This window comes from Mustela nigripes, chromosome 4 (assembly GCF_022355385.1).
Source record: "Mustela nigripes isolate SB6536 chromosome 4, MUSNIG.SB6536, whole genome shotgun sequence".
In the NCBI taxonomy this organism is placed as follows: domain Eukaryota; kingdom Metazoa; phylum Chordata; class Mammalia; order Carnivora; family Mustelidae; genus Mustela; species Mustela nigripes.
Window position 1 is genome coordinate 70,436,603 of NC_081560.1, and position 14,604 is coordinate 70,451,206.

At 36.8% G+C, this 14,604-nt stretch overlaps 1 protein-coding gene across 9 annotated transcripts in view; it reads left to right on the forward strand.

The window, feature by feature from the left end:
- Positions 1-1,225: 1,225 nt before the first annotated feature.
- The window catches only part of HEPACAM2 (HEPACAM family member 2), a 43,892-nt gene continuing 30,513 nt past the window's right edge, over positions 1,226-14,604 (forward strand). For 7 of the 9 annotated variants that reach the window (XM_059396844.1, XM_059396850.1, XM_059396843.1 and 4 more), the window contains exons 1-3: positions 1,226-1,359; positions 9,147-9,500; positions 13,038-13,322. In XM_059396844.1, coding sequence (XP_059252827.1) covers positions 1,281-1,359; positions 9,147-9,500; positions 13,038-13,322 — 718 coding nt within the window. In that variant the 5' untranslated portion in view covers positions 1,226-1,280. The remainder of the gene's footprint in view (positions 1,360-9,146; positions 9,501-13,037; positions 13,323-14,604) is intronic. The other 2 variants (XM_059396846.1, XM_059396847.1) reach the window with 1 other exon arrangement.

The window sequence follows — 14,604 nt, forward strand, 5'->3', positions numbered from 1 at the left end:
TTGCTGTTTTTCTGAATTATGGAGAGATTATAAAGTGGCCTCTGAAGAGGCCTAAGGTTTTCCAAAAGTCACTCACTCTCTTTGCACTTCTGGAAGAATTGGGAGCCTTGCTGCAAAAAAAAAAAAAAAAAAAAAAAAAAAAAGTTTCCCAAACTTAGATTCTAAAATAACTACCATCCCTTTTATTTTTTTGACTTTACACTTGAGGAATAGTCTTTTTTCCTATTATCCTTGAAATCCTTCAGTAAGCCTTTACTGTTAAAAAGGATTTAGACAAAGAATTTTGCTGGATTTGATGCAGATTTTATTATATAGATTATGTTATATGCTTCGTGTTAGTATGTTTGTTGCATACTTTACATAGTGGCAGCCTTAGACTAGAGCCTTCTTGCAATAAGTGAAATTAAATGGGAGTTAACTTATAACTTAGTAAATTAAGTGGAAGTACTAAGACTGCCTGCTCCCATGGCAGTGAAGAGATCAGGTTGAAAAGCTGTAGCCCAGGCACCACAGTAGAGACAAGAGCCTCTCTGGGCCATTGGTTTACTTCCTCTGTGCTTCAGCTGTGAAAATGGGGCTTCAGATATTATCTGTTTTCATTATAATTATGCATGGTCCATGATTCACTGTCACTAGGAAACACACCTGTGGTTTGCTTTTTAAAAATAACAAGGATCCATAGATTGAATAAAACCATGCCAGGTGTTTATAATAGAAAATACACACAAAAATACATTTTTAAAGATACTCAGGTGCTCTGTTTTGATTCTTTGATATAACTTTTACATGTTACTTAGTGACTTCATGATGATTTGTAACTTTAGCAGATATATGAAATAGTTCAATTTTCATAGAAAAACAATTTTAATTTCAAAATAATGGCATAATTTTGCATGATAGGAAACCAACTTACTTTTTTCAGGAAGTTTCACAATATGCTGTCATTATGAAAGCATACTGTTTTTCAATAATGTCACCTAAAAGGATGTTTTCCTTCATGTGATTATTAATAACCAAGAATGATTCATGAGATATACCGACAATCACTGATAGTCTGATAATCGCAAAGAAGCTGTTCTAAAGTCATAAGCCTGTATTCTTGCAGAGTATATAACAGGTGTTCCCTGTGTCCTTTGTATATACACACTCATTCTGTATTCAAATCACAGAAGCAAGAGACAGGATAGGGTCTGTTACCTCACTGCTAATTTCCCTAGCAAATAAACCAGCAGCTGCTGGTCCATGAACCAAGTTGCCACCGGGAACAGGGCACTGTATGCATGGGACAGGATGCTTTCATGGAGTCCTTCAGCAACACGGTTGGGGGCTTTCAGTGCAAAATATACCTCCTTCTCTTAGGTAAGGCACTGCATGAATTATGTTTCAGCTGTTTTTTGTTGGGTTTTTTGTTTTGTTTTGTTTTTTAAAAAATTGTGGGCATAAAGTAAATATTTGATTTAAGCAGTAGATTCACTCAAATAATTGAAGAACAGCTCAGAATTTTTTAAACAATAACACACTTTGTTCCAGCAAAGAAGCAGGAGGAATGAGGTTCAATAAACAGGTAATTGTGGTTTTCTTAGAATAGCAATTGTTGTCAACAGCACTCATAAAGAAAGAAGACTTTCTAAAAACCTAATGAATTTCTTTTCTTTACAGAGTTTATGTGTAAATTAACAGTTTTTAATGTATTTTATTTTGTCAAATATTCACATAGGCCATGAATTTGTGACCATTTCTAGTGAAACTTTTTAACAATTTATGAAAATGATTTTAATTAAAGATATTGTGGTAAACTGTCAATTCTGCTTCATTTTAAATTAACTTTCATGAAATGTGGAAAAAGGTAAGGTTCCAAAATTACAAAAAAATATTGTATACACAATAGGGAGAAATGTGTTAAAAAGTATTGTTTCTCCAAAATAACTTTAGCCTTTCTCTTTGCCCTGTGGTTAGTCCTATTACATTTTTTCCTTGACTTTAGTCTTTTCTCCTCATTCTCCTCTTCATTCTTAGAGTTTAAGAGTCTTTCTCCAACATGTCCACTATTTTTATGTCATCTTTTTTTTTTCACCAGATATTCTCTTTTTCATTCTTCTTATTTATCAGTTTTAAAAGTCAAGTTTGGGGGCGCCTGGGTGGCTCAGTGGGGTAAAGCCTCTGCCTTCGGCTCCGGCCATGATCCCAGGATCCTGGGATCGAGCCCCACATCAGTCTCCCTTCTGAGCAGAGAGCCTGCTTCCTCCTCTCTCTCTGCCTATCTCTCTGCCTCCTTGTGATCTCTGTCTGTCAAATAAGTAAAATCTTTTTTAAAAAAAATAAATAAGTAAATAAAAGTCAAGTTTGTTTCTTATTTTATCTATAGTAAACAGGGACTCAAAAAAGTCTTTATTCTTTAAATTTTGAGAACAGATTAGCCAAATAAGCAATTTAAGTCTTGGTCTTTTTGCAGTAGTTTAGAGCCTTGCTTTCACTGGTATCTTGTTATAGTTTTCATTGTAAGTGTGAATATTACGATATTACTCAAATGTATATGTAACGTTGTATATGTCCAATGTATTTGAAATGTTGATTTGTAATTTTATCTAAAAAGTGTTTGAGTTTCCTGTAGTTGGTGATTGTTCCAGTATTTATGTTGTCAAATTCAAGCCTACCTAGATTTTTAGTTTTTGAAATTTTTAGAAAAGAAATCCAACAATTACCATGACGGACTTTTTATCTTTGTGCATTTTTCTGGGCTCTGAAAGTATCCTGTGTGTCAGTGCCCCCACTTTATTTTTAATTTTATAACAACAATGATGCTGTCATTTCATAAGTACTATTTTTGAAGCTGGCTTTAAGAAGAACTTAAAAACAATTTGTTTGAGAATTTAACTAAAAATTAAAATTACTAATACATAGAAATAGACTATTCCTGAGTAGTTAAAATGGTTATCCCTTCAGTCTTTCTTACACAAATTCACTTTTCTCCATTGATAGTATGCTGTAAAGACCATATGTAATGTGGAAATCTTTTTGTTTTTAGAATATTGGATATCTGATTTTCTTATTTAAAAAAAAAATCTAAAAAATTTAGAGGCCCAGAATGTAGTTTGTAAAGTCTATTCAAAGTACAACTTCATTATTTCCATTTTCTCTAAAGATGCAGGAGTTTATTTTCAGTCAACAATAGTTATGTTATGCTTGCTAATATCATACCTGATAAAGGGGAAGTAAATGCCAACTATTTTGAGGTACAGCTAGAGGTCACTTTGTGAAGTCTGATGTTTATATTCAATACAGTGAAACTGGTCTAGGGAGTCTTTTGTTTCTGGAATATAGATGAACTACAACATGACTTCCAAGTATTTCTAAACACTGGACATTCCTTTATAGTGCTATTGTTATACAGTCGAAGGGGGTCTCTAAAAGGGAAATTATTGCTACAAAGTTGTATGTTAGATTATTAATATTTCTCCATGTTAATATAATGCCTTACATGCAGAAAGTCTAAAAGTTTTTCTTTTTTATATTTAAAAAGTAGGTACAAGTGAATCTAATAATAAAATTGAATTTTTATGTAAGTCCAGTTATTTGGAATATCTAAAGGAAATTGAATTTCATCAATTTTTAAAATTAATTTCCTTAAGGTTTATTTGTTCCTACAGAGGTTGTGTTCCTAAAATCAATAGTTTTGGTTCTTTAGGTTTTCTCGTACAACTAGAAAAGAGAGCTTGAAAAATTCTCCAAATGAAGCTAATTTTTTTAAAGTTAATATACTACTGTATGACAGCATAGATTCATCACATCTGTAGTGTAAAATACAGCAGTGGCAAGAGAGTGTTCTTAAGATGTAGAGGAGATATCTAATCATCTGTTTATTTACCACAGTTTACTACAAGTAAGGATTACATCATATCAATAAGTTCTTTCCTACAAAATGAGAAAATTTTAGTAGCTGAGATAAGACACAGTATAAAGAAAATTACATTCTTTGCTGATACTCTTATAACTTGCAATCTATAATTTAGCTGATAAAATGGTATAGGCAATCTAAGGAAAAAGCTATTGTAATAGCTGTGCTATCTCTTACTGTCATACATATATTTGAAAAAGCGTATATATTTGAAAAATTTAAATGATACAATTTCATATGATTTGATGTTATAAACATTGAATACATTCAGAGATTTTTTTTAAGATTTTATTTATTTATTTGACAGAGAGAGAGATCACAAGTAGTCAGAGAGGCAGGCAGAGAGAGAGGAGGAAGCAGGCTCCCCACTGAGCAGAAAGCCCGATGCGGGCTTGATCCCAGGACATTGAAATCATGACCTGAGCCAAAGGCAGAGGCTTAACCCACTGAGCCACCCAGGCACCCCACATTCAGAGATATTGATAGCAGTGTATTATTTAAGGCATTATTACATGATACAGTTTCTAAAATAAACCAAAGAACTAGTTCACCCCACTTAAACAATTATTGTAAGTGCCATATAAAGTGCTATTTTCTTCTTTTTTTTTAATATTATCATCTAATGTATTATTTGCCCCAGGGGTACAGGTCTGTGAATCATCAGGATTACACACTTCACAGCACTCATCATAGCACTACCCTCCCCAATGTCCATCACCCAGCCACCCTCTCCCTACTCACCCTGCCCCCAGCAACCTTCAGTTTGTTTCGTGAGATTAAGAGTGTCTTATGGTTTGTCCCCCTCCCCAGTGTCATCTTGTTTCATTTTTTCTCTCCCTACACCCCACGACCCCCTGCCCTGCCTCTCAAGTTCTTAATATCAGAGAGATCCTATGATAATTGTCTTTCTCTGATTGACTTATTTCGCTCAGCATAATACTCTCTAGTTCCATCCATGTCCTTAATGTTATTTTCTTCTAAAGTAGTTTCATTATTCCTGGGCTGCAATGTTTGTATTGTAGCTAACCTTGCATTAAATAAAATTTGCTTCCCAAAATCATAGACCTTCCAATCAGTCTTTTCATACTTAAGATTCAACATTCTGATTCAAGATCCAAAAGTCACCAACATTTCCATTCTAGTCATACTAGCACTCCATAGTAGTAAAGTGCCTCCCAACCATATACTATTAAAATTTTAGTTAATCTTTAAACTGCAACTACCAAAAAAAAAAAAAATGTAGATGAAAAACAGTTCTTCCCCTTTTCCAAAAAATAATAATAATAATAATAAATAAAAATAAATAAATAAAACAAAAGAGGAAGGGGGAAAAAAAAAAACCAGCCCTAAACAAGTACTTCTGACTTCCCTCAAACAAGAAAATATTGTCCAGAATTGCGTTCAGGCTGTCTGTATCTACAGCTCACTGTCAAAGTCAACTACTGAATTTTAAGTCAGCAGCCATGCAGCTTTTACCAGTGCATTCTCAAGACAATAATGTGGATTCCCACCGTCCCCCATGGTTCCTTGGTAAAAAACATAGGGTCACCACCTTAGTAAAGGACATCCAGGGATTGTGACTTAAGCAGACTAAAACGTGAGACTCATTACCTCAAAGCTCTGGGAGCCCTTTCGATTAAATATGGGCCCTTTACCTTCAAAAGTAAGGTAGCTGCTGCCTGAGAAAAGCACCTCGGGACATCAAGAACAAACACAAAGAGTAGAGAGAAACTTAAACCTCATCTAATATTACCCTCCTTTCACACATGAGAAAACCAAGGTTCAGAGAATTAGAATGACTTTTCTAAGGCCACTCGACTGGCCAATCATCATTTTATCCCAAGGGTGTGTCCTTTACTAAGACCTTGCATTTCAGTCAATTTTTAACTTTATCGAAGTGTCGAATACAGAAGTCTCTCTGCGTTTTATTTAGAGATTACGTTCCTAAAATTTATTTCAAGGCAATTTGCAAGTGATGAATTTATGACTAAATGGTGAAAGTAGGACATGGAGGTCTAAGATCAAGAGTGAACCATGAAACCTCATAAATACTTTCATATTCACTGAAATATAAAAGGAGACAGCAATACACTTTGTAAATAGAGTGAAAATTACATTTGATGTTTCTTAAGTTAGTAATAGTGGGTATTAAAAAAGAAGTTTTTATTTATTGCTTACCAGGAATTTGTCAGGAGCTTCCTATCCAGGTTCAATGAAAAGCATTGACATGCATGTTATGTTGTTCTATGCAGATAATAATACACTAAGAGCAATCATCCTTTACTGGTCCCCCATCCAAATGCCCAATGTCTCTCTCAAATTGTGACTTGAAGAACTTCACTCTTTTCTGTTGGCCCCTGTTTCAAATATCACAGACATTACTAGGTTTAAGTCCTAGATTTACCTTCTCTTTTTTTTTTCTCGCTTATGATTTCCTTGCAGAAACTACTACTCCTTATCTGAAATCCACTTTATCTCCTCTTTAGAATTCCCAGTACCAGTTCCTTCTTTTTCTAATGATTCAAACTAGAAACAACTACAAATTTAACATTGTTGCCCTTGCCAGAAAAGAAAACAGATGCAAGTCCTCATACCTTGTAACTCTTGTTACAAACCAAATCACTAAAATGAATGTGCAGGTACAGCCCATTATCAGGAAAAAAAAAAAAAAAAAAAGAAGGAAAGAAAGAAAGAAAAGAAAAGAAAAATACAGAGGCCATCACAAATACACACAGAGCCCAAGGAGACTATAAGACATATTTATTTTGCCCATAGAGTCCTAATTCTTACTCCATATGGTCAGTTTTAGGGAAATATTGGGGAGCTCCTTCTCCCTCTAACCTCCTGTGATCTTCATCTTCGTGCTTTCTCCTGAGTTCTCTAACTTGTCTGTCAGACCCAGTCTCAGTCTCTACCAACAGCTAACTGAGGACCAAAATGATGGATATCTTTACTCTCACCTCTAGCCTGGGAAGTAAGAGAGATTTGCTGTTGGTAGAATTCGATTCCTCATAGTAGCAGACTACATCTCTCAGTTTCTCCAAAGAAATCATCACACAAACAGACCTTTATACCTTCCTGTTCCTAATACTGATGGCGATTTATAACTAATCACTTAGATAAAGCTTAAATATCCTCTTTCTAGTAGAGGTGAAAAGGGAAAACAAAGAAAACAACTATTTTACATGAGAAAATTGAAATCGTAAGATATCTCTATTTGTGCTCAAATTTCTGTCTTTTCTTACCTTGGATTTTATTCCACCTTCACTCATCTGTATTCAGCTTCATCAGGTTTTTTCTTTCTGGTGGATCATTTCAGTAGCTACAAACATAATGTTCAGCATCTATCCAAAGAAACAAGAAAGAAAAGAACATTTTTCTATTCCCCTTCACAGCAAAACTCCCCATAAGTATTGTGTATACTCACTGTCTACAGTTTCCATTCTTTCTTTTTCCCCTCAATGTTTAAAATACTTCATATTTAAATTCCATTCTCTCCCTATTTTAAATATTCACATGCTATTGATAGTATATTGCTCCCTTTTAAAATGATGTCAAAGCAAAGGGCTTTTAATTAGGATTCCAGAACATAGCAGGAGGAGAACTAAGGAGGAGTCTCTTAATTGCAAATACATAGAAATGCTAAATAAAAAATTAAAATATATATCATGGCTCAAGGTAAAGATGTGGAAATCTCCAGGTGCCAGAAAATAGGAAGAAACCTACAGACTAGCAGTGACTATATGGATCCAAATAACGCAGGCAGGAGGTTGGGAGCCAGGACCATGCGTTGGGCAGAGCTCCAAGCCCCAAGGCCCTCCAGGCTCTCATTCTGTCCTAAGTCCACATTAATCAGGCCTTCATACCCAGTATATCCTTTCAGTATTGTCCCTTGGATGTCAAATGGGCATCTCAAATGAACATGTCCAAAACCGACTCCTAATCTGACCCACAAAAACCTATTCCCCCTGTACTTCCCATGGTTAATTTATTAGTTGCCCATTAATAAATGACATTCCTTCTTCCATTTGATCAGGTCAACAATCTTAGAATCATTCTTGACTTGTCTTTGTTTCTTTTATTTCACCCCAATGTATCATCAAATTCTATTAGTACCATCAGCCTTTCTTACAATATCTTTTACTACCACAGTGGTCTGTGGTATAAACATCTCTTGCCTACCTTATTATTTTTTTTTTTAGTTTTTTTTAAAGATTTTATTTATTTATTTGACAAAGAGTAAGAGCAGAAGCGGGGGGGGGGGCAGCAGGCAGGTAGAGGGAGAAGCAGGCTCCCCAATAAGCAGGGATCCCAGTGTAGGTTTTGATCCTAAGACCCTGGGAACATGACCTGAGCTGAAGACAGATGCTTAACTGACTGAGCCTCCCAGGCACCCCCTCTTGCCTACTTTATTGCAGTCACCTCCTTAGTGGTTTCCCTGCTTCTACCCCTATCTCAATCTATTCTCACAGTCATTAGAGTATACCTAAAGAAGAAGAAGGAGAATCATATCCCTCTCTGCTTACAAAACTCCAGTTTCATCCCCATCGCACTCAGGGTAAAATTGCCAAAGTGTTTGCCATGACCCTAAGACATTGCTGGATCTGGCCCCAGCCACCTTGCTGACCTGTCTTACCACACTCCTCCCCCTCCTTCAGTCTACTCCTTTTGCTGTTTCTTAAATACACCAATTCCTGCTTCTGGGCAGGAATGACTGATCATAAATGATAATGATTCAATGCCATTCTCCTTGGGATATTTCCATGTAACAAGTCATTGGCTAAAGGGAAAGACTTCCAATAATGGACTAGTAAGCCGTTGCAGAAGACTTTGAAGGGAGATTCTAAGGAGGAAGTAGCCCTCAGTGTTTCTCAAATCACAGAGTTTAATTGGGGTATGATATATTCAAATACAATTTCATAATTTTTAGAGGTTTCTTGGACTTTAGAACTAATTATCTTTCCCACTTCTCTTTTCCCATTATTCTTTAACAGCCATTGATAATAACTTCTGCTTTTCCTTTTCATCTTGCCTTTAAAAGAAACCATTCAATCAACATAATCTTTGGGTGGAGTTTTTAAAATGCAGAAGGTTTCAGAGACAAATATTTACCTCTGCAGGTACTCGAATGGTCAGTATCTAGAAGCCTTTCTCCTTTGTAAGCATTATCACACGCTCAGATTCTCTCTGTGTTGTCCCTTAGATTATGAAATGTGGCTCAGCGTCATCACACCTTTCCTTTCCTTTGTAGCAGGTGCTTGCTCAGGACTAAAAGTGACCGTGCCTTCACACACTGTTCATGGCATCAGGGGTCAGGCCCTCTACCTCCCCGTGCACTATGGATTCCACACACCAGCATCGGACATCCAGATCATATGGCTGTTTGAGAGACTCCACACGATGCCCAAATACTTACTGGGCTCCGTGAACAAGTCTGTGGTTCCCGACTTGGAATACCAACACAAGTTCACCATGATGCCGCCCAACGCGTCTCTGCTCATCAACCCATTGCAGTTCACTGATGAGGGCAATTACATCGTGAAGGTCAACATTCAGGGAAATGGAACTCTCTCAGCTAGTCAGAAGATCCAAGTGACCGTTGATGGTGAGTCCACTATAAGAGACCTGGGCCACTGGGGAGCATGGCAGTTAGTAACAGCTCAGCTTTAGGTCCTGGCTCTGCAACTTTGGGCAGATTAATTAACCCTCAAAGCCTCAGTGTTTTCAGTTGCACAAATTACATTATGTACCTTATGAGGCTTTCTGAATATTAAATAAGACATGCATGTAAAGTGTATGCATAGTGCCCAACAAAAGGTAATCAAGCAATAAGCAGAACTTACTTGTTCGCCTGGAAACTATCAAGGATAAAGTTGCAGATAAAATGCGATAAAGGATAAAATACGATAAGATGGAGGAAATTTTATTTTCTCAGTGTCAGTATTTGTCACATGAATAATTTTATTTGGATACACCATTTGGGGGAGGATGAGACTTGCTCAAGGACTGTACTTAAATAACAATAGAAGTTGCTGGAAGTATCCTCTGAGGGATTATGGAGTCAGCTAAATTTCAGACCTTTATTTCCCTTATTGAGGTATGTAAGTAACATGCCTTAAATATGCTATGTCCAAATCCCAACTTCTGATTTTTCCCCCTTAAACCTGATTATTTAACAGGTTATGACTTAAAATTTCTTCCGTTTTTAGTAAATGCCAACTCCATTCCATCAGTTACTCAGACCAAAACTTTGCTATCACCATTGACCACTCTTTCATATCCCATATTCAGTCTACAAGTATTCACTGCCAGCTTTACCTTCAAAATACAGAGTTCAGTCACTTCTTCTCACCTGCTCTGTCTGCTCTCTCAACCGCACCACCAGCTCCGGCCTGGCCTGTCCCTAATAGCCTGCTACCCAGTCTTCTGCTTCTACTCCCACCTCCTGCAGCTTTAAACCCTCCAATGGCTTTCTGTCTCATTTAGAATAAGAGCCAGAGTACTAACATATTTTACAAGGCCCCACATGATCCTTCCCAACATACCCAGTTTTTCTCTGACCCATTTCCTATCTCCCTGATCCCTCACTCACTCTTTTCTGACCACACTGGCCTCCTAGCTTTTCCTAGAACAGGCCAAATACATTTATACCTCAGGTCCTTTGTACTTGCTATTCAATCTACCTAGTCTGCTTTTCTCCTAGATGATAGATAGCATGGTTCCTACACCTATTTCGTTTAGGTCTCAGCCAATATGTCACTTTTATCTGTGAAGGTTTTCCTGACCACGTTATAAAGTATAACTTCATTCCCCCAAACAGAAAGAGAGAGAGATTCCCCCAAATAGATATATAGAGAGAGTTACTCTCTGAGTTCTGCTTTATTCTTTTCATAGCACTGTTTCTACCTGGATGTATTATATATTTTTATTTGTTGGGTCCATGGGAACAGGAACTTTGTATTGTTTGCTGATTTGTCCGCAGTGCCTAAAAGCTGATGCTGGCCTTTAATAGGCACTCAGTAAGTGTGTGTGAAGTAAATGAGTGGAGACCCGAGAGATTGAGAGGAACAAAGGCATAGGATGTGGAAGCAGGTGCCTATAGAGCAACTGTGAAAATAGAAAAGGAGAAAATGTTCATGAAATTCTCCTGGGTAGTATCCCATCTCTCCCCAAAATGTAATGGAGCATTCATTACATGTTAATATCTAGTAAAATTGGATCTATTTGGCGAAATGCAACTAAAAAGTCTTAATAAGGGTTTAGGACCTGTGTAAAATATCTTCCTGGGAAACTTCCACCTGTGAGTCACACTTTAAGGCAAGTATATGATCATAGCCTATTCTGATTGGTTCTCCCCATAGAAGACCTTAGATATTAACTTATTTGACTTATCCCACACCACATCTGTTTCCACACAGAGAAATATTTGAAACATAAGCTTTTCCTGTGTAATAAGCATAGACAACTCATTTTTCCTTTTAAATCATAATAATGTAAACAAAAGCTATTCCACATCCTTTATTCTTGCCAGGGACTCTAAAAGATTAAATTGAATGAACAAGTTGGTTGTACCCATCTTAAGAGAAACTGGAGGCTTCAGAACTACTTTGGTCCTCTGCAAATTATTTTAGTTTCCTTTCTTATTTTTCATTTTCTCCTATATTCTCTGGGCTGAAGTATTGGGTCTCTTCATTCCCCAATGCACAGTTTTCCATGTAGGAAAACAAGTGCATGAGTCAAGAGGAATTTCCCTTCAGAGATGCATCAACCCCAATTTAAAACTTGATAGGAAATTGAAATCCAAATATATGAGCCAATCATTTCTCACTTACCTATCATCTCACTCTCTCTGTGATGGTGTCTAGAAGGAGATTATTAAACATATCTTCCCAAAATGCTGGAGAGAAACATTGCCAGATATAAAGCCCTTTTCATTTTGTCACTGACTGCTGTATAACTCTACTCAAGTCACTGTCCTTTATCAAACAGAACCAAGAACCTCAAAGATTAACAAAGTTTGCTGAAGTTATTTGTGGATACTTACATAATTCCAACCCTTACCTAACAATTTTATAGTTAAAACTCAGGGAGGAAATATTTACTCATTCTTGAAGATATGTTCATTTGACAAATAGCATAATGTGCCAGATTCATGAGACAAAACTATTTTCCCATTACTTGAAGTTCCAACAGGAATTACTATTGGATTTGTCTTTTATATCTCTAATGGAATGTAATCACAATAACACATTTTATCCTGTTTTCGAATTGAATCAGTGTTGAAATGTAGGCTCTGGTTTGTAAAGTGGCTAACATAATGTTGCAATTGCACAGCAATTAAAACATATAAGTAGTTCACTTACATAAAAAGAAAATAAGCAGTGAAAATGTGATTCTCTTAAACTTTCCTTCAATATCCCACAAGTGTAATATATAAGAGTTTTATATTTTACAGACGGTGGATAAAAATTTAGGTTCACCTACCTAAGCAGCCATTCTTGGGACTTTAAGACAAATCAAGAAAGGAAAATGCCATGTAAACTTTGCCCGTGAGAATGTACCTTTATGGTGTGGGAAAAAGCACAATGAACAGGAAATAAGGAAGTTGGTGTTGTCTGAACTAACTGCATTATCTAATAGAGTAAAGGTTTTCATTAGAAAATCCTTAAAGGGGACACCTGGGTGGCTCAGTTGGTTAAGCCGCTGCCTACAGCTCGTTTCATGATCCTGGGGTCCTGGGATGGAGTCCTGATGTATCGGGCTCCTTGCTCAGCAGGGAGCCTGCTTCTCTCGCTGCCTCTGCCTGCCTCTCTGCCTGCTTGTGTGTACTCTCTCTCTCTCTGGCAAATAAATAAAATCTTAAAAAAAAAAAAGAAAAAGAAAAAGAAAAAGAAAATCCTTGAAGAGTACATTCCAGAATTTGGTTATCTCTGCTATAAATGGTATTTTTATATTTTTATCATTTTGCATTTTCCATGAATTTTTCTTTATTTTCTGAACTGTCTACATCTACAAAAATATAAAATTTTAGAATCATTTCCCCAGGATTTGATATTTGAAAGACCACACAGACTTGTATTATAATTCTGTAGTGGCAAAAACCATTTCTTTTTTTTTTTTTTTTTTTTTTTTGATACTGCAGATCCTGTAACAAAACCAGTGGTGCAGACCCAGCCTTCCTCTGGAGCTGTGGAATATGTAGGGAACTTGACCCTGACATGCCTCGTGGAGGGGGGCACCCGGCTGGTTTACCAGTGGCTAAAAAATGAAAGGCCTGTCCACACCAGCTCCACCACCTCCTTTTCTCTGCAAAACAGTACCCTTCATATTGCTCCAGTGACCAAAGAAGATATTGGGAATTACAGTTGCCTGGTGAAGAATCCCGTCAGTGAAGTGGAAAGTGACATCATTATGCCTACCATATACTGTAAGTTTTTAACAAATATATATTCATGACGTTTCTTCTGGGAAGTTTATTATTTTTCATAGGTCCCATGACCTATGAAGTATGTCTGTCATGAAATATAACTAGTAGTATGACCCTGTTTCTTGAAGATCAAGGTGAGATACTGGCTGTGAGCTTTTCAGGATACATTTTCTGACTTGGTCCGTTGTGTGACCTTATATCCAGTGCAAGGTAGGAACCTCAATTTTAAGAAACAAAGGCCAATTCAGAAGACACTTATTTATTTACTCTAAGATCAAAGAATTGGTGATCATAAACTGGGAGAGGGGGTACTCTAGCTGACCACAGGGAGAAAGAATGTTCCTAGATTATGCATGGGTACTACATCCGAGGGCTGTCCTCTCTGCCCATTTTCTCAGCTCCATTTTTAGAGAAAACATAATTATTCTGCAGTAAGGTATTGAGGTTCCCAGAGGATCAGAAATTATTTCAGATCTCAATTTTCTTTGTTTTTTTTCGTTGTTGTTGCTGTTATTGTCATCAGACTCTTCAGTTTGTCATGTTATCATCCTAGCCCAAGCAGGATCCCTCTTTCTTTATCATATTATTTTTCCCAGTCCCCTCTACTTCATAGCACCACCTCTAATATGTTTAGTTTTGCAGTCTAATTTCGGCTTCACACAGGGTTTCTCAGGGTCCACATTAATGACATTTTGGGCTGGACTAATATTTGTTGTGAAGGCTGTCTTATGTATTATAGGATGTTTAATGGCATCCCTGGTCTCCCCACCTTCAACTGTGACAACTAAAAACGTCTCTGGATATTGCTATATGTTCCCTGTTGTGAAGGTTGCAAAATCTCCCCTAGTTGAGAACCAATGACCTATCACATTGGGAAGTCTTCTCGTCAGTTACTATGTAGCTTAAAGCATAGCCACAACAGCAGTGTAACAAAAAGAGTGAGAGATGGGGAAGGAAAACTTCTCAACCCTGTGACATGAGGGTAGAGGTTCCAGATAGTTGAATCAATGGGAAGAATTAACTGTGTCTACTTACTGGTCACATATTATCTGTATAATAATACTAGGAGAGGCTCCAAAACCGAGTGTTTAGGTTATAGGAAATAGATAAACCTAAGTAGGAGATGGTTTCTATCATTACCTATATGACCTTAAGAAATTCCTTGACCTTTCTGAGTCTCTTATGTAAAATGGAGATAGTCAAGACTACCTCACCACATTGCTGTGACTTGATAAGGTGTCTGAAAAATAGCCAATGATTGACACAAAGCCAACATTCAGTA